The sequence below is a fragment of the Nerophis ophidion genome, linkage group LG19 (assembly GCF_033978795.1).
Source record: "Nerophis ophidion isolate RoL-2023_Sa linkage group LG19, RoL_Noph_v1.0, whole genome shotgun sequence".
In the NCBI taxonomy this organism is placed as follows: domain Eukaryota; kingdom Metazoa; phylum Chordata; class Actinopteri; order Syngnathiformes; family Syngnathidae; genus Nerophis; species Nerophis ophidion.
This window is the reverse complement of record NC_084629.1, coordinates 31,919,853-31,944,656: the sequence shown is the minus strand read 5'-3', so window position 1 is coordinate 31,944,656 and position 24,804 is coordinate 31,919,853. Positions and strand designations below refer to the sequence as shown.

Sequence of the window (24,804 nt, the reverse complement as noted above, 5' to 3'; positions counted from 1 at the left end):
TTATCCGTTAAGACAGTGCTCAATATTGGGGTAAAGCGGAGTATTCGTTAGGTCAGGAAAAAACTAGGAGGCTATTTCATCCCTACCAGCTTGTTTCGCAGGTTTCCCTGCTTTTTGGGGAAGTTTATACTAGCCTCCGTGTTTTTTCCTGACCTAACGAATATATATATATATATACATGTACATGTACAGGAAAGACTGGTGTCATTCCATTATTGTTAACAAGCTTACAAACTTATGCAAAGGTAATAGTTAAAACATTTTTTAAACAAATTATACTATTTATAGTCACAATGCAGAGTGCAGAGTGGGGGGGGGGGGGGGCAAAATATTTTCTTCTTCCTGGTTGGGCTTAACAGAAAATATTGGAGAAGCACTGGTCAAATGAGACCACAGAATCTCATTTTCATAGTCTGGGAGTCATTCATGTGTTTATTGGCAAACGCTATGCAGGCTTTCATATGTCTTGCAAAGAGGATAGACTTATGTCAGGCCACGCTGCCATAAAGCCCGACTGGTGGAGAGCTGCAGTGATAGGTGACTTTGTGGAACATTTTCCCATCTCCCTGCTGCATCACTGGAGCCACAGTGATCTTTAGGTTCTTCTTTACCTCGCTCACCAGGGTATTTCTCCTGTGATTGCTAAGTTTGGCTGGACGGCGAGGTCTCAAAAGAGTTGTGGTCGCCCCAAACTTCTCCCATTAAAGGATTATGGAAGTCACGGTGCTCTTAAGAACCTCAAGTGCAGCAGAAATTATTTTGTAACCTTGGCCAGATCTGTGCCTTACCACACTTATATCTCTGATCTCCCTGGGAAGTTCCCTGGACTTCATGATTCTCATTTGCTCTGACATGCACTGTGAGCTGTAAGGTCTCATATAGACAGGTGTGTGGCTTTCCTAATCAAGTCCAATCAGTTTATTTAAACACAGCTGGACTCCAATGAAGAAACAGAACCATCTCAAAGAGGATCAGAAAAAATGGACAGCATGTGAGTTAAATAGGAGTGTCACAGCAAAGGGTCGGAATACAAACGACTATGTGACATGCAGTTTTTTTGAGGTTTTTTTAATTTGCAAACATTTCTACATTTCTGTTGTTTCTGTAATGAGAAATATAATTAACTTTTTTAATTCACAAATGGTTGCAATGAAACAGACTAAAATATTTAAAGGCGTCTGAATAATTGTTTATATACACACACACACACACACACACACATACATACGTACGTACACACCTTTAGATGTATGTACGTACGTATGTATGTATGTATGTATGTATACACACATAAGCACGTTTTTGCTTTGTTATTGTGAATAGTGCTGTGTGTGAATACGTGTGTGTTTTTTCTCCTCTTCTATTTTTTTTGTTATCTACTCAGTGGCCTCGTGGTTAGAGTGTCCGCTCTGAGTTGGGTAGGTTGGGACCTCAAACGCCAGCTCGGTCATAACAAAGACTATAAAAATGGGACCGATTACCTCCCTGCTTGGCCCTCAGCATCAAGGGTTGGAATTGGGGGTTAAATCACAACAAATGATTCCTGGGCGCGGCACCGCTGCTGCCCACTGCTCCCCTCACCTCCCAGGGGGTGAACAAGGGGATGGGTAAAATTCAGAGGACAAATTTGGCCACACCTAGTGTGTGTGTGACAATCATTGGTACTTTAACTTAACTATTTTTTTGGTACAGCACTTTGTGTTTGCCACTTGCCTGTGTATGAAAATTGCTACATAAATAAAGTTTGCTTTGACAGATTGATTATTTTTTTGTTAGTTTTTTTATACATTTTTGAAAATTATTAGGCGATTTAAAATTAAAAAAATAAGAATGGCGATCGAATGTGATTTGTTTCTCTTTGGCACTCCTTATATTTTACTGCATAATTATTTGTAGTTAATGTATTACTCACAAACATACAATAATTGATTATTATTATATACATTTGTATTAATCAAATAAAACAATGTTACATTAACAATTAATGTTACCATGCCTCTTTTGTACAATTTGAAAAACATGCAAGGTGGTCTTGGGTCAACACGATTCCAAGCAAATACATAACAAAGCAAACTCCCAGGGGACAATAATGCAACCGCTCCACTCAGATTATTAGTGTTAACTCACAAAATCCATAATCAAAATAATTTAGATGACTCAAAATTATCTAAGACACAAAAACTCCCTGGCTTAACTATCAGACGACTACATTCCTGTGTTTGATAAAGATGAGTCATCTAATTCATGTGATCGCTGCACCGGCAAAAATGAATGACAGCACTAAATAAGACAAACTACTCCACAAAGTCATAAAACTGCAGTAATACAGCAGTACAGAACATCATCATCAGTCATTCATTAATCAGATCAGATCCTTCCTCATGTAAGTAATGACAACATAAACCTTGTGCAAAAGAAATCATCAGAACGCCTTAAAATAGGACTAAAAATAGTCCAAATGTCAGATAATACAACATATTTACAATAATGCTTGAGCAACATTCCAATGCACACAATCATCTTCCATATAGGTAAAAGTGATGTTAAATGTTCATTCATCACTTATATGTATTTTGCATTGTTTTCTGCATGGTAAACTACAATTATTCTCTATAATATGTGTTGTGTTTTTATTTTTTTTTAATAAGATTGTTCAGGAGTGCAAATATCAAACCTCATTGCAATACAACAATGTTGTATTTCATTTAATATATAAAAAACAAACACACATATACTCATTTTATTATCACATTTAAATATGTGATGAACATTAGGCATGAGTCAAAATTAAGGTGAGAAAAAGTTATTTACCAAGAGGTTTCCATTTGCCTTTCCTTGGTAACCCCCACAGAACATGGAGCTGAAAGCAACTCCCAGGAAAGAGGTGTCTATCCTGGGCATGTGAAGAACTGCTTCCACCCCGTCTACAACCGCATGTAACGCCTGTAAAGAAAAATACAGTCATAATTAAAAAGGGGAAATATTTATAAATGCTCAATGAAAACCTCAGTCATGGAGCAATAATCCTCCTGCTTAAGCGCCCCCTGCTGGACACAGTTTACTAAATTCACCAGCACATCCATCCATCCCTTTTCTACCGCTTGTCCCTTCATGCATAGTGTAATGCTACCATTTCTTTAAAAAGGGCACCCAATTATGAAAAGTGACTTTTCAATGATGTTTTCGGAGCCAGTTTCTGAGCACCAAATGTGAGAAAGAAAAGCTATCATCTCCCTCACTTGTCTGCTGCACCTTTGAGAGAAGAGGTACTCAAACGCTCGCTTTTGGATTTTTATGACGTCATGAAGGAGACTCCTTCTCCATGGACATGATAGTCTGACCGGCCCCTAGCTGGATGAGCCCACTACTTCATGGAGGACAGCTTTGGGACAAAAATACAAATGAAGTTTTTGCTACATATCATAAAATAAAGATGTACAATATATGTCTGTCAGCTACAGACATGGGAGCTGCATTTGTGATTATTTGGTTTCTCTTCAACTAACCTAGCATTAGGTTGCTCTAAAAATGTGTGTAATGTTAGCATGTAGGAGATATAGCGATGTTAGTGTTGCTAACGTTTGTGTGCTCCTGTCCCACACATTGTTGCATTGTTGTATGTGATGTACGACATCTGTTACAGGAATGAATAAACACAGCTCATTAGCATTAAAGCAACAGACAGTTGGCTATGTAACCATCATGAACTCACCTCCACATTCTGTAAAACAGAGACTTCTAGCTCTTTGGATGCAGCTTCCTCTTTCTCTACTCTTCCTTTTGCATCGTCTACATGGCTGCTCCCCTCGTCATCACTGGACAGCACAACTGCAAGGCGTACAAAAAGGCCACTTGAATTGTTGGAATTACATGAATGTCTAACTTACGTTTGTTTACTTTTGAACTCAGTCCTTGAAATAAAAATCTCCAGCAGTGGCTCTTAAACTTCAAAATATTTTTGCTTTGCCAGTTTCACCACTTCTACTACTTCCGCTTACCATCGTAGTAAAGCTTCAACATGTGGCCTCTAGTGAAACAGCAATTGAAATTTTAATTGAATTAAATTTTTAGACAGACAAGTTAATCGTCATTCACTGTATTGTTAGCCACCACTTGCTAGAGTTTTTTTTTATTATTTAAAAAACTCAGAAACAAGAAAGACGTGTTTTTGTCTCACACAAAGAAATTAACGTTAACTTGTTATTATCGTGTAAATTCACTTTGTAAGTACTGGTATGTTTGCATTTGTATGACTATTTCTTTTATCTTTCTTGTTCATATTTAGATCATTTAGATTTTTTTTTTTTTAAACTTGGATGTTCCTGCATAGCACTCGATGGAGCCTGTACACCACCATGGCATTTGTACCTCACTTTAAAAATCCATAATCTTCAGCATTCTTGTCAAATTATACATTTACAACAAAGATATGTGACTAGTCAAAAGTTTAGAGAACCCATCTGATACCTTACTATTAACGCTTGAATAGTGTTCTCCCCCATGGTCCCAGTACAATGGGTGTACTTACTGGGTTCCACCAGGCTGGTCTGAGACGTGCTGTCCTGTGAAGACGCAAGGCTGCTTTGACTTCTGATTTCCGAATTAGGATGGACAACCGGCAGAAGACACGGCGTCCCGTCCAACGCGCCCACTGTGAACTTCACGATGTTATCGTCTGCATTGTCGGAATCTTCCCCGGCTTCATTGGAAAATACATGTGTCGAGGGCATCCTTCTACTTCTTCTGTCTTCCCCTGTGAGGCGCAGCACGCTTTCACGGTGGCGTTTGGGGCTGCTAGTGCCGTTGACCCATCCGCTCTTTCTTTTCCTCTTTGGGTTGACATTACCACACCAACACACATGTGACTTTTGCTGTCACCCTAAGGTAAATTTGTGGCAGACCTGACGCTTACCTGACACGGTTGTACTTGATTCCTCTCTTCAGTTCCGATGTCCTTGATGGGAGTCGAGGAAAACTCTTCCCCAGCATCCTGAGCAGGGTTCCAGCTCAGTGACAGGCCACAATCTGTAGACAGAACACGGACGGTGAGTGAAACCCTCAATAGAACTGACAATCTGGTTGTCGTAAAGAACATTTTTGTGTCAAGTGGAAAGTAGGGCAGGAAAAACAGCTATGTCAACTCAGATGTCCGTGGCCAGAAAAGCGAGGAGAAAAGGGTATCGCTAATCCTCAGATGAACTCTCACGCTCACTGTCAGTTTTGTTTGCTGGACGTAAACAAAACGCTTCTTCCTTCCAAATGTTTCTTCCTTTGCAGCCTTGCAGTCATCCATCACGTTAAGATGGGGAAAATCCTTTCTATCAGTAAGTACTCACCTACTACTCTGTAGTCCTTTCCATTTCCATTGGCGAGTACACCCTCCTCAATGCCTTTGCTTTCTTCCTTGGCTTCAACGGGTTGTAAGCATTTCCTCGTTACACCGACCCGTAAGCACTTCCTCGGTCGACCCCTGGACACACACAACAGGGCGGAAGAGGAAAAATTAGGATCAGAAATGGAACTTTCCTGGCTGCTCAAAACAATATGGTTATTTTATATATATATATATATATATATATACACACAGTATGTACACACACACAAATATGTAAGTATGTTAATATGAAACATTTTTCAATCGATTTATAATCCAGAATACATACAATTTGCAGTTTGGATGTGAATCGATCTTTTAGAGCACCCCCACGTCTACCGCTGCACAAAACCAAACCAATTCGATTTCAAATAAGGTTTTAAAAATGGCTGAGATTTCTTATGTCACGCACCAAAAAGCTCAGTTTTTTCACTGAGTTTTGTGTCATGACCCAGCAGCCCTGGAACCCAATGACAAACAAACAGCACATCGGTGTGGAACACTAGGTTGCCCTGCTACCTTTGAAGGGGTTTTGTCGCACTCTTCTGGTCACTTTTGGCTGTCAGCGTCTCGCTTTTATCACTCTTGGTTGGCGTCTGCCTTTGACAGCTGACAGGCTGCTTCTTGCACGGACTCTTCACGCAGGGAGTTTGGCCTCTTTTGTTACCTTGTTGCTTGCTCAGGTACGCCTTGCCGAGGTTTGTCTTCAGCACATCTTTCAGCTTCAGGCAAGGCCGCCTCCTGCAGGACAAAAGAGAGGGTGGATTATTCAAAGGAAACCTCTGCATATATAATAAATATCGTTGTTAAGTATCACTGCTTTCCATACCATTATATTTGTATGTAAAGTTAATTAAATTTTCATGCAATTTTTTTATGAAGCGCCAGACAATTAAATAATTTAAAGATATGTTTCATACAGTGCTGATATAGACATTGTCCTATTATCAAACTTATTAAATAGCATTCACAATTTCTCATCTGTTCGCCATATTGCGTGCGGAGGAACGATCACTCTCATTAAATGATTGGAGTGTGTGTGTCTGTCGCCACAGCTGTAAACTGAGGACAAACACTGCAAATGCAGCAGAGGGTGTAAAAGGGGAAAGGCGGCAATCAGCTGACATAGATAAACCATATGGAGGCTCCTGATAAGCTTGGTCAGAAGACAGAATAAAAAAACTCCTATCAAAGATCCTCAATATTAGAGGATCTCTGCTGTTTTAAAGAACATACTGCAATAATAAAAACAAGAACACCTAACCCATGAGACAGGAGTGCTTTGCTGTTTTGGGGAAAGAGGCTGATCAAAAGTCCTTCGACAGTGTTTTGGTGTTTTTGGGAATCTATTTGCTAGTCAAAGATTATGTTTATGACAGCAGTGCTCTGCGCTTTGTAAAGACTTACTACGAAAACAAAAGATCTACGAGGTGGAGTAACCACATGCAGTCGCATCACAACCCTCAACCTGTGATAGCGTCTTCATGTTGGAGGAACATGAGGTGCAGCGCACACTAAGGAGGGTGAACCCGAGGAAAGCTTCTGGACCAGATGGTGTACCCGGATGTGTACGAAAGACCTGTGCAGACCAGCTGTCTGTTGTCTTTACCACGATTTTCAACCAGTCCTTGTCCTAGTACATCATCCCACTCTGTCTAAAGGACTCTGTTATTGTCCCACTGCCAAAAAAACTGCAGTAAACAGCTTGAATGATTACCGTCCAGTGGCACTTACACCAACCATTATGATGTGCTTTGAAACTCCGGTTCAGGGGCACATCACCTCAAATCTGCCACCTGCATTGGACTCTCACCAGTTTGTGTGAGGGGGCCAACAGATTTATAGAAGATGCTATCGCAACAGCCCATCACATTGCTCTGAGCCACCTACAGCAGCAGGGGAGCTATGCAAGGCTTTGTTGATTTTAGCTCTGCATCCTCCCCCACAGTCTGGTGCCAAAATGACGGGGCTGGGACTGTCTTCCTCCATCTGCCACTGGATCCTGGACTTACTGAAAAAATGGCTCTAAGAGGGTGAGAGTAGGCTCCTACCTCTCAGCATCAGCACCGGCTCACCCCAGGGCTGCGCGCTAAGCTATACCACTATTACATTTGCAGACGATACCACAGTAGTGGGACTCATTCCTGGGACAGATGAGCCTGCCCATAGAAATGAAGTGGAGCGGCTGACTGTACATCAACGGGGACTATGTGGAAAGGGTCTCTCACTTCAGGTTCCTGGGCATCCAGATCGAGGAAGACCTGTCGTGGAGTGACCATCAAAAAGACACAGCAGAGACTTTACTTTCTGAGACTCCTCAGAAAGAACCACTTGTCACAAAAACTGCCTGTCTTTCTATCGCTGCTCAATAGAGTGTGCTGACATAAAGCCTGTGTGTATGGTAATACTTCAGCTGCACAGCGGCAGAGAGAATCTAACTTCAGAGGGTCATAAAAACTGCCATGAATACCACTGGGTGCCGTGCCCCCCCCCCCCCCCCACCCACCCACCTTAGATGAACTATACAGTGCCAGGTGACTCAAAAAGGCCCAAAAACATCATAAAGGATCCATCTGACCCGAGACATAAACTATTCGAACTGCTGCACACGGGCAGGAGATACAGGACAATAAAATGCCGGACAAACAGATTTAAGAACAGTTTTTACCCGAGAGCAATAGTGTCTCAACACAAGGCATAAAAAAGATTGACTGTGCCTGTGAGCTGTGTGTTTGGTATTTTATGTATTGTTTTTATCTATATATCTGAGTTTGCACTAAATTAGTTTGATTGAAATTTTGTTGAAAGAAACACTGGTGTAAGATACTCTAACAGTATGCTGCCTGATTTTAGAAATATACTGCAAAAAATCGGGTCAAAGATCCTTCATATGACAGAAGTTCTTTGCTCTTTTTGAGACCATTCTTAAAAAATGTCAGTCAAATATCCTCTGTATGAATATTTTGCTTCTTTTAGGAATCTACTGCAAAAATGCTAGTCTTACATTCTACATATGACAAGAGTGAACTGCTGTTTCTAAGACCATTCTGCAAAAACACTAGTCAAAGATCCTCTGAATGATTAGTTCGCTTTATAGGACTCCACAGCAAGAAACATTAGTCAAAGATTCTCTATGATGGCACTTAGCCTGATTGTATGCCTTTACTTTAAATAAGCTAGTCAAAGATCCCCCACACCGTAGAAGTGATCTGGGTTTTTAAAGACCTTTCTGCATGAACAATTATGAAAGATCCTCTGTAAAGAGTGCTTACTTTTTTTAGGACTGTACTGCAAATAAAAAACAGTAAAATATCATTCATTTAAAAGGGGCGCACACTAAAGACTTACTGCAAAAAAGATAGTAAAAATCCTCCATATGACAGGAGAGAACTGCTGTTTTTAAGACCTTTCTGTTGAAAAACACAGGTCATAGATCCTCTATATCAGTGTTAAGCTGTTTTATAATTCTACTGCAAAAATGCTAGACAAATATCTTCTGTGAAGGTATTTTGCATAATTTTATGACTCTACTTTAAAAATTTTAAGAAATTTCTGCATACAAAATAACTGGTCAAAACTCCTCTATGAAGTGTTTTTGCTGTTTTTAGGAATTCAGTACAAACATCCTTTGGTGGCATTGTGCCTGATTTAATGAATATACCTAAAAATATATATACAAAGATATTCCATATGACAGGAGAGAACTGCTGTTTTTAAGGCCTTTCTGTAGAAAAACACTAGGACCACAAGGTTGCAGAGCTAAGGCACTAATATGGTATCACCTTGATCCGCTTGGAACCCTGAGCAGGTACTTTAAGAAGTACCTACTTCTGCTTGTGTAACAAATAGATAGCAAGTAGTAGTCAGTCCCATGCAGCTGCTTACCTGGCCACTCCCCATTTAACCAGTGCTGCATGATTGTGATCAAACGGCTGGGACCCCCTTTCAAGCTTCAAGTCCGACACTTTAAGCTTGCAACCGGGAATGGCGGCCCAGGACACCTGTTGATAAATAGACACACACCAAAGAATGAGTGAATAAAAAGACTGTGGCTAACGATGAAGAGCAATCAGAGTACCACAGCCCTTTAAAGTCATGTTTTCTTCTCATGTACAAGCTTTGTACCTGTTTTTCTAACCTTCCACACTCTGACGAGTGATAAATCATGGGGATTCTGAGCGGATTATCCATCCTAAATTCACAGGTTTCTTGTTACCACGCTGGCTTCGAATTTAGAAGAAAACCAAAAAGAGCCCAAGCTTGTTGTCGACACCGCTGGTGAGTTTCATTGGTTTAACCCTGAGGAGATCCTTTGTGTCGCTCAATCTTGGATTTTCAAAATGTGTTTAACAAATAAAAGGTAGAATTTGTCACAGGAATGTTAACAAAATATTCTAAAATTGTCTTCCCTCTCCCTTAAAAGTGACACATTTGTCCCTGAGAGCCAAAAAAAAAGTAATTTTATTTAAAAATAAATCCTTTCAGACTTTAAGTTTATTTATTTGAAACAGAAAACATTATTTATTATTATTATTATGAACTCGTGTTCAACTGTAGTCCATGGGCAAGCTATAAAATGACCGCAATTAGTAGTGATTAATAACAAATTAATTCTTTATGGTACGTTTTGATTTGAAAGACTGGATTAAATTGTCCACTAGAAGGCACATTCAGAAAAAGCTTCACACCTAAATGACAAGTGTGTGTATTTACCATCTCTACTAAGTTATTTGTATATTTGAGGCATAAGCTGTTTCAAACTACTTGTTTGAAGTTAAAAGTATATATATATATATATATATATATATATATATATATATATATATATATTAGGAATTTAACGAAGAGAAAATTCAATATCACAGTTATTGTTCCCAAAATTATCACAGTTAATATTATTAGAGTATTGTTGAATGGGCTCAAAAATTTAAAGTAAAGCCATATTATTTCAATTAAGTGTTTAAATATGTTATTTTCTTCTGTTTTGAATTGTAAAAGTTTTAGAGTTTTTCCAACAACAAAGAAAATAAAGTGTTTGGGTGTGTCACTTACTGTTGTCATATTGCCTCAAACATCGACTGATCTCTCTTTCTAAAAGAGCACACACAGTTGAATATCTTAGTAATGTGTTTATAAGTTTAGATTGGGCAATTTGTTTTTTAACAGGAAAAGAGGTTATGTCTCTTTTATTCATGTCGGCATTTAGGGTAGCTAGCACGAGCTTGCTTCTCCAGTAAATTTAAAGGTCACCGGTGTGTGAGTTTATTTAAGTATTATCAATCACTTTTTTACAATCATTTTATTTTAAAAGAGTAAGACTAACCGTGGGAAGTTTTACCACGGTGTATCATTATATCCTTTATTGTTACCCACCCAAGAAATTTTTAAAGCAGTTTTTGGAAATTGGACATTTTTTGGCCAGAAGAAATTGTGTTGTAAAATTTTGACATAAGCAATGCATAAAATGTGCATTCCTGCCAATCATTGACACATCTATAGGGCTGAAAATTTATATATTTTTATTATTATTTATAACACAAACATACTGTCTGAATTATCCAACCATACTCGCCTTTTGAAGGTTGAAAAGACTAAAATATAATAACCATTTGTGATGTATATTTCAGGGTGAAGTAGTTTCAGAAATATAAAGTGTGCAAAGTATATATATATATTTTTTCCCCCACAGTATTTTGTCATTAATGAGAATTGAGTGACTTTTGAAGGACCTCTTAAGGTTTGAGATGATATGTGAGCATGACACCAGGAAGAGAGAAAACGTTTATCAGGTGATTGTAAACATTTCTATATGGTCCAGACTGGAAGGAAAGTTGTATGCCACCAAAGCAGCCCAGGAAGATTATGTCGAAAAGAGGGTCAACAGTTGAGTGCCACTTACCAACTTGTTCCTGTCGACAGTAAATGGGAAGGTTAAGGCTTTCCGATGGTCCATCATGATTCCCAAGGCAGTAAGGCACAGCAGCAAAGCTGCAACACAAAAACAATGTCAGTCGTTTACACAAGTGCTTGTCAACTGGCAGCAGGTTAGTTCACTACTAAACTTGGGAGAAACTACACCAGTGTACTCCTGTCCTATAGAGGAGAGGACTTCAACAGAGGGCCCGTGGAAGTATTGCAGTGAAACTTTTGGTTGATTGGACATTTTTGACATATTTTTCGCAACTTTAAATGTTGTTCAAAGAACAATAACACTGACCCAAAACACTGTAGTAAACGGATGGAGTGGAACCTCGATTTACAAACCCCTCATTGAACAAACGTTTTCATTAATGAACCACAGACCGAATTAAAAATGCTTTGGTGTGTGAACCTTGTCTCAGTATACGAAATTTTCATCCACCCATTGTGTGCCTCTCAGCACAGCCTATTTAGTCAGCACAGCATTGCTGTCAGTAGCGCCTGCTCTACTTTGTGTGATTTTTAAGTGTTTTTTAAACATTCCTACAAGATTTTTCTAGCTTGGCTAGATCAGTAGGAGTCCAAAGAAAGCAATGGACAAACAACATGTAGTTTGAAACATTCAAGAAGTATTCACAGCGTTGTGGAAAATGCCTTCCCCTCTTTTTTCCGTTGCACACCAAGAACATTAACCAACAAGGTGAAGTATATTTCATATTTTATTCTTAATATATAGCGACAAGGCGTTTAAAGAGGAACTGGATTTTTCTTGGAATTGTGCCTATCATTCAAAATCCCTATTTAAGAGATGAACACATATGTTGTTCTTTCTCTTTATGCATTCTAATTCATAAAAAAAAACAGCAAATACGAGGTGACTGACAATGCAGCTAATGACGTAAACTATTCCGCCCGTAAAGCCCACAAAAAAAACACCCCAAACCTGCCAACAACACTCCATTTACATCTTGTGAATTGAATATTAATCAAGTGTTAGCAATATTGTTACTATAAGCACTAACGCAGAAAGACTATTTTTAGCAGTGCCGTGATTACAGAGAGCTGACTAGTTAAGCCGCTATATTGGCACATTGAGCCAATGAGCTGCTGCATCACCTCTGAGATGGTGAAATGTATTTATAGATTACAAGTCATGCATATCACCTGGATAGTAGAACGTTGGCCCCATCCAACAGAAATGGCGAAAAAGACAAGAAAAGAAGCAATTTTGCGGCAGTTTTTTTTCACCCTTTGTGAGGAATATAATTATTTATCTAAACAGGCATGAATGAACATCCCATCAGTCATCATCCCGGTGAGAGGACACATTGTACTGGTAGTGATTGTTTTATTATGTTTGTTGTCTCTCATGAAGACAGAATAAGTAATAATCAGTGTTGTTGTTGTTGAAAGAAAATGAGAACGTTGTGATGTATCAATTAAATTATGCTCTGCCATATGCTTAAAATGAGCAAAATACGTAAATATTACTTGTTATTATGAATGTGTCTGATACCATATTACATATATACTTACAGCATGCATATAAAAAGTTCATGGAGGTTTTTACAGCGCTTTATAGGCAGAAAAGAGCGACCCCCATTGGCTCCATTGTTGGCTTACTTTTGCTATGTATTAGAGATGTCCGATAATGGGTTTTTTTGCCAATATCTGATATTCCGATATTGTCCAACTCTTAATTACCAATTCCAATATCAACCGATATCGATATATACAGTCGTGGAATTTAACACATTATTATGCCTAATTGTGTTGTGATGCCCTGCTGGATGTATTAAACAATGTATCTTCACCATGAATTGATTAATAAACAATAAACAAGTTGAAAAACTTATTCGGGTGTTACCATTTAGTGGTCAATTGTACGGAATATTTACTGTACTGTGCAATCTACTAATACAAGTTTCAATCATCCATCCATCCATTTTTTACCGCATGTCCCTTTTTGTGCCAACATGACACTGCCATATTTATTATTGAAGTCACATAGTGCATAATTTTTTTTTAACATGCCTCAAAACAGCTCGGAATTTGGGACATGCTCTCCCTGAGATAATCCTGATACCCACTACAACTATGGGAAATACTATACTTTGACTTTCACAAAGTGCATTATTTTTATTTTTTTTAAACATGCCTCGAAATAACAACTACAAAAACAATGAAGGCACACAGCTTCAGTCCAGAGTATACTTGCGTATGCTTGCCAACTTTAAGCCCTCCAAATTCGGGAGATGGGGGGTGGGGGGGGGGGCATGGCTGGGTTGGGGTGGGTGATTAGAGGGTGTGGGGTTTGGTGGTAGCGGGGGGGATATTGTAGTGCCCGAAAGAGTTAGTGCTGCAAGGGGGTCTGGGTATCTTTTCTATTGTGTTTATGTTGTGTTACGGTGCGGATGTTCTCCCGAAATGTGTTTGTCATTCTTGTTTGGTGTGGGTTCACAGTGTGGCGCATATTTGTAACAGTGTTAAAGTTGTTTATACGGCCACCCTCAGTGTGACCTGTATTGATGTTGATCAAGTATGTCTTGCATTCACTTATGTGTGTGTTAAAGCCGCATATATTATGTGACTGTTTGTATGCAGAAAAAGCAGACGTGACAACAGGTTGTAGAGGACACTAAAGGCAGTGCCTTTAAGGCACGCCCCCAAATTGTTGTCCGGGTGGAAATCGGGAGAAATTCGGGAGAACGTTTCCCCCGGGAGATTTTCAGGAGGGGCACTGAAATTCGTGAGTTGCCCGGGAAAATTGGGAGGGTTGGCAAGTATGCCCTACATCCGTGTTTTACCGGATATATCACGATGGTAGAGGTTAGTGCGTCTGCCTCCCAATACGAAGGTCCTGCCGTCCTGGGTTCAATCCCAGGCTCGGGATCTTTCTGTGTGGAGTTTGCTTGTTCTCCCCGTGAATGCGTGGGTTCCCTCCGGGTACCCCGGCTTCCTCCCACTTCCAAAGACATGCACCTGGGGATAGGTTGATTGGCAACACTAAATTGGCGCTGTGTTTGAACGTTGTCTGTCTATCTGTGTTGGACTTGCGATGAGGTGGCGCCTTGTCCAGGGTGTACCCCGCCTTTCGCCCGATTGTAAAAATCGGCGCCAGCGCCCCCAAAGGGGAATAAGCGGTAGAAAATAGATGGATGGATATCGCTCCGTACAGCGGCGTTTAAAAAAGTAATTAATTTCACTTTTTGAAACAGATACTGATAATTTCCGATATTACATTTTAAAGCATTTATCGACATCTCTACTATGCATATATAAGAGTGTGTGTGTGTGTGTGTGTGTGTGTGTGTGTGTGTGTGTGTGTGTGTGTGTGTGTGTGTGTGTGTGTGTGTGTGTGTGTGTCATACACAAGGATTGTTAATGATAGGCAAAATTCTACAAAAGTGCAGTTCCCCTTTAAGGTTTGCATTTGTACATTTTACCATATCTTTAAAAAAGGATCAGGAAGAAGAATTGCTTATATTTAATAATTTCCCATCTCCTTGTCTTTTACCGACGGTCCATTCGCATAATAAATTTAACATGTTTCAAATTAAGTTGACTTCCGGTGTTCAAAATTAAACGCGTACAAAATAATACGCAATAGCGTATTGTTTATAATTAATTACTTAAATCTGCCGTTATTTGTTATTATATTATGGCAAGGCCTTTTTTACATTCCTTAAAATTTGGATGCAGATATTTAGTTACAATTAAATAAAAATATTAGCTTAGATATTCGGTTAGAATTGAGTTGAATGGAGGGCTGCACACAATGGGCAGGCTAACATGTGTTTACAAATAGACGCAGAGCAGAGCAAGCCACTTCAACGCTGCCTGCCCTCCTCTTATTACAACAGATAGTAAGGACAGAAGAAAAATATTGAAATAAAACGTATGTCGACGCTGCCTAACGATACTTATGTGTGTGACTGAATTTCCACCAAGCGACCAGAAGGTGATTATTTTGATGAAAACCCACTGTTAGCATATATGCTAGCACAACAGACATAGTTAGCATGCGACGCTAGCGCAGCCAAAGATGCAAAGATGGAGAGAACAGCACAGTCTTACCATGTTCCGGTGCTTTAGGTGTACTTTATATGGCGATGTTTACCTTATGTACAAGCCAGCGCTTACAAATGTACCGCAAATTAAAAGGTAATGAATAAATTTAGTGAGGACGATCAGTTAATTCAGAAGCTGTCCAGATGTCCATTGCTACTTCCGGGTTTGGCCGGAAATACGTCACACAAAATACAAACCCGAAAAGCTAGATCTACTGTTTTTCTTCAAAACTATTCAAATAGAATTTTAACGACATTGTTGATGTTACTAACATGACAATTTAACCATAACGATAATAAAAGTTTTGTTTTTTTAATACTAAGCATACTTGCCAACCTTGAGACCTCCGAATTCGGGAGATGGTGGGGCCGTAGTTGAGGTGTGCGGGGTTTAGGGGCGGGGTTTGGTGGTAGCGGGTATATATATTATAGCGTCCCGGAAGAGTTAGTGCTGCAAGGGTTTCTGGGTATCTGTTCTGTTGTGTTTATGTTGTGTTACTGTGCTTGGCGTGGCGCAGTGGAAGAGTGGCCGTGCGCAACCCGAGGGTCCCTGGTTCAACCCTCACCTAGTACTAACCTCGTCACGTCAGTTGTGTCCTGAGCAAGACACTTCACCCTTGCTCCTAATGGGTGCTGGTTAGTGCCTTGCATGGTAGCTCCCTCCATGTAAATGTGGAAGTAGTGTCAAAGCGCTTGAGTACCTTGAAGGTAGAAAAGCGCTATACAAGTACAACCCATTTATTTATTTGTTTATGTTCTCGCAAAATGTGTTTGTCATTCTTGTTTGGTGTGGGTTCACAGTGTGGCGCGTATTTGTAACAGTGCTAAAGTTGTTTATACGGCCACCCTCAGTGGGACCAGTATGGCTGTTGATCAAGTATGCATTGCATTCACTTGTGTGTCTGTTATATCATATATTGTGTAACTTGATTGGTGCGCTGTTAGTATGGAGGAAAGGTGGACGTGAGTATAGGTTGGTGAGGACGCTAAAAGCAGTGCCTTTATATTGTTGACCGGGTGAAAATCTGGAGAAAAGTCTGGAGAAATTCAGGAGTCTGCCGGTAAAATCGGGAGGGTTGGCAAGTATGTATATTAGAGGTGTTAAAAAAGTAGCCCGGGCGTCATTTTTGCGCCTCAACAGTGGCTGAGCTGCCGCCTTATCGTGGTAGAGGAGTTTGCGTGTCCCAATGATTTTTTCCAAGATGGCGACGCTGTAGTGGCTGCTGTTGGCAGGAGCTCTGTGCTCTTGTGTCATCCTTTTGTGTTTCCCTCTTGTTTTCATGTGTTATTATATATATATTTTTTATTTTGCCTTTTGGTCCGGGACCCTTTGGGACTGTGTGACAAGGGGTGGCACTTTCGTGACCTCTGCGGGGCTTTTTTGTGGACTTCTGGATCTGCCTCCCGGGAGCCTTTTGGCCATGGAGACCAGCTACTGGGTCTCTGCCACATCAGAGTCAGTTTGGAGAGACTGGAGGAGATGCGGATGAAGAGACAGGGCTGCGGAGCTGGCACTGAGCGTCGGGACGGACAAGCTTCACAGTGTCTTGCATGAATGAGCAGGTATCGAACACCTCGGTCTCCTTGGACATACCCTTGCTCATCCATGCTGACTGGACACTGGCCGAGAGTTGGTTAGCAACCGAGGGTGGAGTCGGCTCTCTTGGTTGCTTTGTTGGGTCTGCTCCTGTCTCAGGCCATGCTCCTTCCACCCCAGCAGACGACGGCGTGGAACACTGCAGAGGCCACCACAGTGTATGTTTCTTTTACTTTTTATTCATAGCTGTATGTAGAAGTGGCTGGTTGTATCAGCTCCGCTGCTTTAATGTCTGTCATGTCCTTTGGGTTCTTTAATTTTTGATGTTTTCTTCTTACACACATGTAAGAGGGATGTGTACTATGGCTATGAGTTGTTGTTTTTCCCTTGGCCTCAGTCTGGACCCCCTCTCCAGGGGCCCACCCAGGCTTAGACCGATTATTTTATTTTATTTTATTTTAATCTTTTATTTTTTTCTCCCATTCCGCCCCACTTGTTTACCTGTATCTCACCTTTTTTGTAAGGGGCGCCGGAAGTTGGCAGACCCGTCAGCGATCCTGTTCTGTCTCCCTGTAATGTTTGTCTGATCTTGAATGGGATTGTGCTGAAAATTTTAATTTCCCCTCGGGGATTAATAAAGTATGTCTGATTCTGATTCTGATCCTAGGAGCTATGTTGTCCGGGGGATTTCATGCTCCCAGGTAGGGTCTCCCAAGACAAACAGGTCCTAGGTGAGGGATCAGACAAAGAGCAGCTCGAAGACCTCTATGAGGAAAAAAAATCGTCGAGCCAGATTTCCCTCGCCTGGACGCGGGTCACCGGGGCCCTGCTCTGGAGCCAGGCCGGGAGTTGGGGCACGATGGCGAGCGCCTGTCCACATGGGAGCAATGTGGGTCACCCCTCCAATGGGCTCACCACTCATAGCAGGGGCCATAGAGTTCAGGTGAATTGTGAGCTGGGCAGCAGTCGAAGGGCACTTAGCGGTCTGATCCTCGGCTAAAAAAGCCAGCTCTGGGGACGTGGAACGTCACCTCGTTGGGAGGGAAAGAGCCTGCGCGAGGTGGAGAAGCTACGGCCGGATATACACACCTCCACACACAGCAAGGGCTCTGGAACCAGTTCTCTCGAGAGGGGCTGGACTCTCTTCCACACTGGCATTGCACGCAGTGAGAGGCTACGAGCTGGGGTAGCAATTCTTGTTTCCCCCAGGTCAAAGCCTGTACGTTGGAGTTCAACCCAGTGGACGAGAGGTTAGCTTCCCTCCGCCTTCGGGTGGGGGGACGGGTCCTGACTGTTGTTTGTGCTTACGCACCAAACAGCAGTTTGGAGCTGTGGCAGCAAGGTAGTTGGTGCCTGTCGTGGCTGTAATCCTAGAACCCGTTGGTGGACACCGACGCTGAGGGATGCCGTCAAGCTGAAGAAGTAGTCCTATCGGGTTATTTTGGCTCGTAGGACTCTGGAGGCAGTCAACAGGTACCAACAGGCCAAGCGGTGTGCAGCTTCAGCGGTTGCGGAGCCAAAAACTCGGACATGGGAGGAGTTCGGGGAAGCCATGGAAAATGACTTCCGGACGGCTTCGAAGCGATTCTTGACTACCATCTGCCGCCCCAGGAAGAGGAAGCAGTGCACTGTCAACACCATGTACGGTGCGGATGGTGTTCTGCTGACCTCGACTGCGGATGTTGTGTATCGTTGGAAGGAATACTTCGAAGACATCCTCAATCCCACCAACACGTCTTCCTATGAGGAAGCAGTGTGTGGGGAATCTGTGGTGGGCTCTCCTATTTCTGGTGCTGAGGTTGCTGAGGTAGTTAAAAAGCCCCTCGGTGGCAAGGCCCCGGGGGTGGATGAGATCCGCCAGGAGTTCCTTAAGGCTCCGGATGCTGTGGGGCTGTCTTGGTTGACAAAACTCTACAGCATCGCATGGACATCGGGGGCGGTACCTCTGGATTGGCAGACCGGGGTGGTGGTTCCTCTCTTTAAGAAGGGGAACCGGAAGGTGTGTTCCAACTATCGTGGGATCACACTCCTCAGCCTTCCCGGTAAGGTCTATTAAGGTGTACTGGAGAGGAAGTTACGCCGGATAGTCGAACCTCGGATTCAGGAGGAACAGTGTGGTTATCGTCCTGGTCGTGGAACTGTGGACCAGCTCTATACTCTTGGCAGGGTCCTTGAGGGTGCATGGGAGTTTGCCCAACCAGTCTACATGTGCTTTGTGAACTTGGAGAAGGCATTCAACCGTGTCCCTTGGGAAGTCCTGTGGGGAGTGCTCAGAGAATATCAGGGTATTGGACTTTCTGATTGTGGCGGTTCGCTCCCTGTACGATCAGTGTCAGAGCTTGGTCCGCATTGCCGGCAGTAAGTCCGACACGTTTCCAGTGAGAGTTGGACTGCGCCAAGGCTGTCCTTTGTCACCGATTCTGTTTATAACTTTTATGGACAGAATTTTGAGGCGCAGCCAAGGCGTTGAGGGGTTCCGGTTTGGTGGCCGCAGGATTAGGTCCCTGCTATTTGCAGATGATGTGGTCCTGATGGCTCCATTTGGCCCGGGATCTTCAGCTCTCACTGGATCAATTCGCAGCCGAGTGTGAAGCGACCGGGATGAGAATCAGCACCTCCAAGTCTGAGTCCCCGGTTCTCGCCCGGAAAAGGGTGGAGTGCCATCTCCGTGTTGGGGACGAGACTCTGCCCCAAGTGGAGGAGTTTAAGTACCTCAGAGTCTTGTTCACGAGCGAGGGAAGAGTGAATTGCGAAATCTACAGGTGGGCGTCTTCAGTAATGCGGACGCTGTATCGATCCGTAGTGGTGAAGAAGGAACTGAGCCGGAAGGCAAAGCTCTCAATTTACTGGTCGATCTACGTTCCCATCCTCACCTATGGTCATGAGCTTTGGGTCATGACCGAAAGGACAAGAACATGGGTACAAGCGGCCGAAATGAGTTTCGTCCGCCAGGTGGCGGGGCTCTCCCTTAGAGATAGGGTGAGAAGCTCTGCCATCAGGGAGCGGCTCAAAGTAAAGCCGCTGCTCCTCCACATCGAGAGGAGCCAGATGAGGTGGTTAGGGCATCTGGTCTGGATGCCACCCGAACACCTCTCTAGGGAGGTGTTTAGGGCAAATCTAACCAGTAGGAGGCCACGGGGGAGACCCAGGACACGTTGGGAAGACTATGTCCCCCGGCTGGCCTGGGAACGCCTCGGGATCCACCGGGAAGAGCTGGACGAAGTGGCTAGGGAGAGGAAAGTCTGGGCTTCCCTGCTTAGGCTGCTGCCCCCCCCGACCCGACCTCGGATAAGCGGAAAAGATGGATGGATGGATGGATGGAAGAGTGAAAATGTGAGAAATAAGAGCAAAAAATATAAACGTCATGAGAAAAAGCTTAATTTTTCAAACAAATATTTAATTTATAATAAAACTATTTGTCATCTAATACGCAAAGTTGTATCTTTAACCGAACACTATAAATGTAAATATATATATATATATATATATATATATATATATATATATATATATATATATATATCTTTTCTGAGCTGCCACCTTATCGTAGTAAAGGAGTTTGCGTGTCCTAATGATCCTAGGAGCTATTCTATGACCTCAGGTAAGGTCTCCCAAGACAAACAGGTCCTAGGTGAGGGATCAGATAAAGAGCAGATCAAAGAACTTTATGGAAAATAACAATAAAGGACTCAGATTTCCCTCACCCGGACGCAGGTTAACGGGGCTCCCCTGTGGAGCCAGGCCCAGAGGTGGGACACGATGGCGAGCGCCTGGCGGCCAGGGCTCACAGCCAGAAGAGGCAACGTGGGGCGCCCTCCAATGGGCTCACCACTCGTAAGAGGGGCCATAGAGGTCAGGTGCAACGTGAGCTAGGCGGGAGCCTAAGGCAGGGCACTTGGCTACATAAGCTATCTCTTGGGACGTGGAACGTCATCTCGCTGGGGATGAAGGAGCCAGAGCAAGTGCTCGAGGTGGAGAAGTTCTGGCTAGATATAGTCAAACTCACTTCGACGAACAGCAAGGGCTCTGGAACCAGTTCTCTCGAGAGGGGCTGGGCTCTCTTCCACTCTGGCGTTGCACACAATGAGAGGCGACGGGTTGGGGTGGCTTCCCTACGCCTTCGGCTGTTGTTTGTGCTTAGACACCAAACACAGCTCAGAGTACCCACCGTTTTTGGATTCCCTTGAGGGAGTACTGGAGGGTGCTTTCCTTCCCCAGGTGATTCCCTTGTTCTGTTTGGTGACTTCAACTCTCATGTTGGCAACGACAGTGAAACCTGTAGAGGTGTGATTGGGAAGAATGGCTGCCCGGATCTGAACCCAAGTGGTGGTTTTTTTTTGGACTTCAGTGCTCGTCTGAGATTGTCCATATTGAATATGTTCAAACATAAGGGTGTCCATATGTGCACTCGGTACCAGGACACCCTAGGTCGCAGTTCCATGATCAACTTTGTAGTTGTGTCATTGGATTTGTGGACTCATATTTTGGACACTCGGGAAAAGAGAGCGACGGAGCTTTCTACCGATCACCACCTGGTGGTGAGTTGGGTCTGATTGTGGGGGAGGATGCCGGAAAGACCTGGCAGGCCCAAACGCATTGTGAGGGTCTGCTGGGAACAATTAGCAAAGTTTCCTGTCAGAAAGAGTTTCAATTCCCACCTCCAAAAGAACCTTGAACATGTCATGAGTCCTAGTGGACCATGTTCCATACCTCTATTGTCGAGGTGTCTGATTGGAGCTGTGAGGGATGCCGTCAAGCTGAAGAAAGAGTCCTATCGGGTCCTTTCGGCTCATGGGACTCCAGAGGCAGATGATAGGTACCGACAGGCCAAGCGGTGTGCGGCTTCGGTGGTCATGGAGGCCAACACTCGGAATGGGAAGAGTTCAGGGAAACCATGGAAAACGACTTCTGGACGGCTTCGAAGCGATTCTGGACCATCTTCCGCCGCCTCAGGAAGGGTGTATGGTGAGGATGGTGTTCTGCTGACTTTGACTGCAGATGTTGGGGATCAGTGGAGGAAATACCTCGAAGACTTCCTTAATCCCACCAACACGTCTTCCTATGAGGATGCAGTGCCTGGGGAATCTGTGGGGGCCTCCCCTATTTCTGGGGATGAAGTTGCTGAGTAAGTTAAAAACCTCCTCGATGGCAAAGCCAAGGGGGTGGATGAGATCTGGAGGCTCTGGATGCTGTGGGGCTGTCTTGGTTGACAAGACTCTGCAACATTGCGTGGACCTCTGGATTGGCAGACCAGGGTGGTGGTTCCTCTCTTTAAGATAGAGAACCGGAGGGTGTGTTCCAACTATCATGGGATCACAGTCCTCTATTCAGGTGTACTGGAGTTGAACCATGGATTCAGGAACATGGTTCTTGCCCGGAAAACGGTTGAGTGCCATCTACGGGTTGGGGAAGAGATATTGCCCCATGTGGAGGAGTTCAACTACCTCATAGTCTTGTTCACGAGTCAGGGAATAGTGGATTGTGGGATCGACAGGCGGATCGGTGCGGCGTCTTTAGTAATGCGGACACTTTATCGATCCGTTGTGGTGAAGAAAGAGCTGAGCCGGAAGGCAAAGCTCTCAATTTACCGGTCGATCTACGTTCCCATCCCCACCTATGGTCATGAGCTTTGGGTTATGACCGTAAGGACAAGATCATGGGTACAAGCGGCCAAAATTAGTTTTATCCGGAGGGTGGCGGGGGGCTCCCTTAGAGATAGGGTGAGAAGCTCTGTCATTTGGGAGGAGCTCAAAGTAAAGCCGCTGCTCCTCCAAATGGAGAGGAGCCAGATGGCGCGGTTCGGGCATCTGGTCAGGATGCCACTGGAACGCGTCCCTCGGGAGGTGTTTAGGGCAAGTCCGACCGGGAAGACCCAGGACACGTTAGGAAGACTATGTCTCCTAGCTGGCTTGGGAACACGTCGGGATCCCCCAAGATGGGCTGGACAAAGTGGCTGGGGAGAGGGAAGTCTGGGCTTCCCTGATTAGGCTGCTACCTCCACGACCCGTCCTCTGATAAGTGGAGGAAAATTATATATATATATATATATATATACATATATATATATATATATATATATATATATATATATATATATATATATATATATATATATATATATGTATATATATATATATATATATATACGCTTTCCGCCCGAATGCAGCTGAGATAGGCTCCAGCACTCCCCACGACCCCAAAACGGACAAGCGGTAGACAATGGATGGATGGATATATATATATACACAAACCCCGTTTCCATATGAGTTGGGAAATTGTGTTAGATGTAAATATAAACAGAATACAATGATTTGCAAATCCTTTTCAACCCATAATCAATTGAATGCACTACGAAGACATGATATTTGATGTTGAAACTCATAAACGTAATTTTTTTTTTGCAAATAATAATTAACTTACAATTTCATGGCTTCAACACGTGCCAAAGTAGTTGTGAAAGGACACGTTCACCATTGTGTTACATCACCTTTTACTTTAACAACACTCAATAACGTTTGGGAATTGAGGAAACTAATTGTTGAAGCTTTGAAAGTGGAATTCTCTACCAATCTAGTTTTATGTAGAGCTTCAGTCAGGGTCTCCGCTGTCGTATTTTATGCTTCCTTAATGCGCCACACATTTTCGTCGGGAGACAGGTCTGGACTGCAGGCGGGCCAGGAAAGTACCCACACTCTTTTTTTACGAAGCCACCCCGTTGTAACACGTGCTGAATGTGACCTGGCATTGTCTTGCTGAAATAAGCAGGGGCGTCCATGAAAAAGACGGCGCTTAGACGGCAGCATATGTTGTTCCAAAACCTGTATGTACCTTTCAGCATTAATGGTGCCTTCACAGATGTGTAAGTTACCCATGCCTTGGGCACTAATGCACCCCCATACCATCACAGATGCTGGCTTTTGAACTTTACGTCGATTACAGTCTGGATGGTTTGCTTACCCTTTGGTCTGGATGACACGATGTTGAATATTTCCAAATAAAATTTGAAATGTGGACTCGTCAGACCCCAGAACACTTTTCCACTTTGTATCAGTTCATCTTAGATGATGTCGGGCCCAAAGAAACCCGCGGCGTTTCTGGATGTTGTTGATAAATGGCTTTTGCTTTGCCTAGTAGAGCTTTAACTTGCACTTACAGATGTAGATATGAACTGTATTCAGTGAATTGATTAACATGGACCCCGACTTAAAGAAGTTGAATAACTTATTCGGGTGTTACCATTTAGTGGTCGATTGTACGGAATATGCACTGAACTGTGAAATCTACTAATAAAAGTTTCAATCAATCATTTAATCAAAGACAGTGGTTTTCTGAAGTGTTCCTAAGCCCATGTGGTGATATCCTTTAGAGATTAATGTTGGTTTTGGATACAGTATGTCACGGATACAAAGCTCACGGTCATTCAATGTTGGTTTCCGGCCATGTTGCTTACGTGGGGTGATTTTTCCAGATTCTTTGAACCGTTTGATGATATTATGGACCATAGATGTTGAAATCCCTAAATTTCTTGCAATTGCACTTTGAGAAACGTTGTTCTTAAACTGACTATTTGCTCATGCAGTTGTTGACAAAAGGGTGTACCTCGCCCCATCCTTTCTTGTGAAAGACTGAGCATTTTTGGGAAGCTGTTTTTATACCCAATCATGTCACCCACCTTTTCCCAATTAGCCTGCACACCTGTGGGATGTTCCAAATAAGTGTTTGATGAGCATTCCTCAACTTTATCGGTATTTATTGCCACCTTTCCCAACTTTTTTGTCACGTGTTGCTGGCATCGAATTCTAAAGTTAATGATTATTTGCAAAAAAAAAAAAAAGTTTATCAGTTTGTACATCAAATATGTTGTCTTAGTAGCATGTTCAACTGAATATGGGTTGAAAATGATT

General features: G+C 42.8%; 1 protein-coding gene across 3 annotated transcripts in view; it reads right to left on the bottom strand.

Moving 5' to 3' along the window:
• The window catches only part of LOC133538320 (sentrin-specific protease 6-like), a 46,766-nt gene extending 31,242 nt beyond the window's left edge, over positions 1-15,524 (bottom strand). Inside the window, exons 1-9 of one of the 3 annotated variants that reach the window (XM_061879852.1) lie at positions 15,371-15,524; positions 11,274-11,362; positions 9,260-9,375; positions 5,894-6,115; positions 5,337-5,470; positions 4,913-5,025; positions 4,529-4,829; positions 3,713-3,828; positions 2,812-2,943 (exon numbers count right to left, since the gene is read on the bottom strand). In XM_061879852.1, coding sequence (XP_061735836.1) covers positions 2,812-2,943; positions 3,713-3,828; positions 4,529-4,829; positions 4,913-5,025; positions 5,337-5,470; positions 5,894-6,115; positions 9,260-9,375; positions 11,274-11,330 — 1,191 coding nt within the window. In that variant the 5' untranslated portion in view covers positions 11,331-11,362; positions 15,371-15,524. Of the gene's footprint in view, positions 1-2,811; positions 2,944-3,712; positions 3,829-4,528; positions 4,830-4,912; positions 5,026-5,336; positions 5,471-5,893; positions 6,116-6,345; positions 6,445-9,259; positions 9,376-9,499; positions 9,561-11,273; positions 11,363-15,370 lie in introns of those variants that run through there. The other 2 variants (XM_061879854.1, XM_061879853.1) reach the window with 2 other exon arrangements.
• Between the last annotated feature and the right edge of the window lie 9,280 nt (positions 15,525-24,804).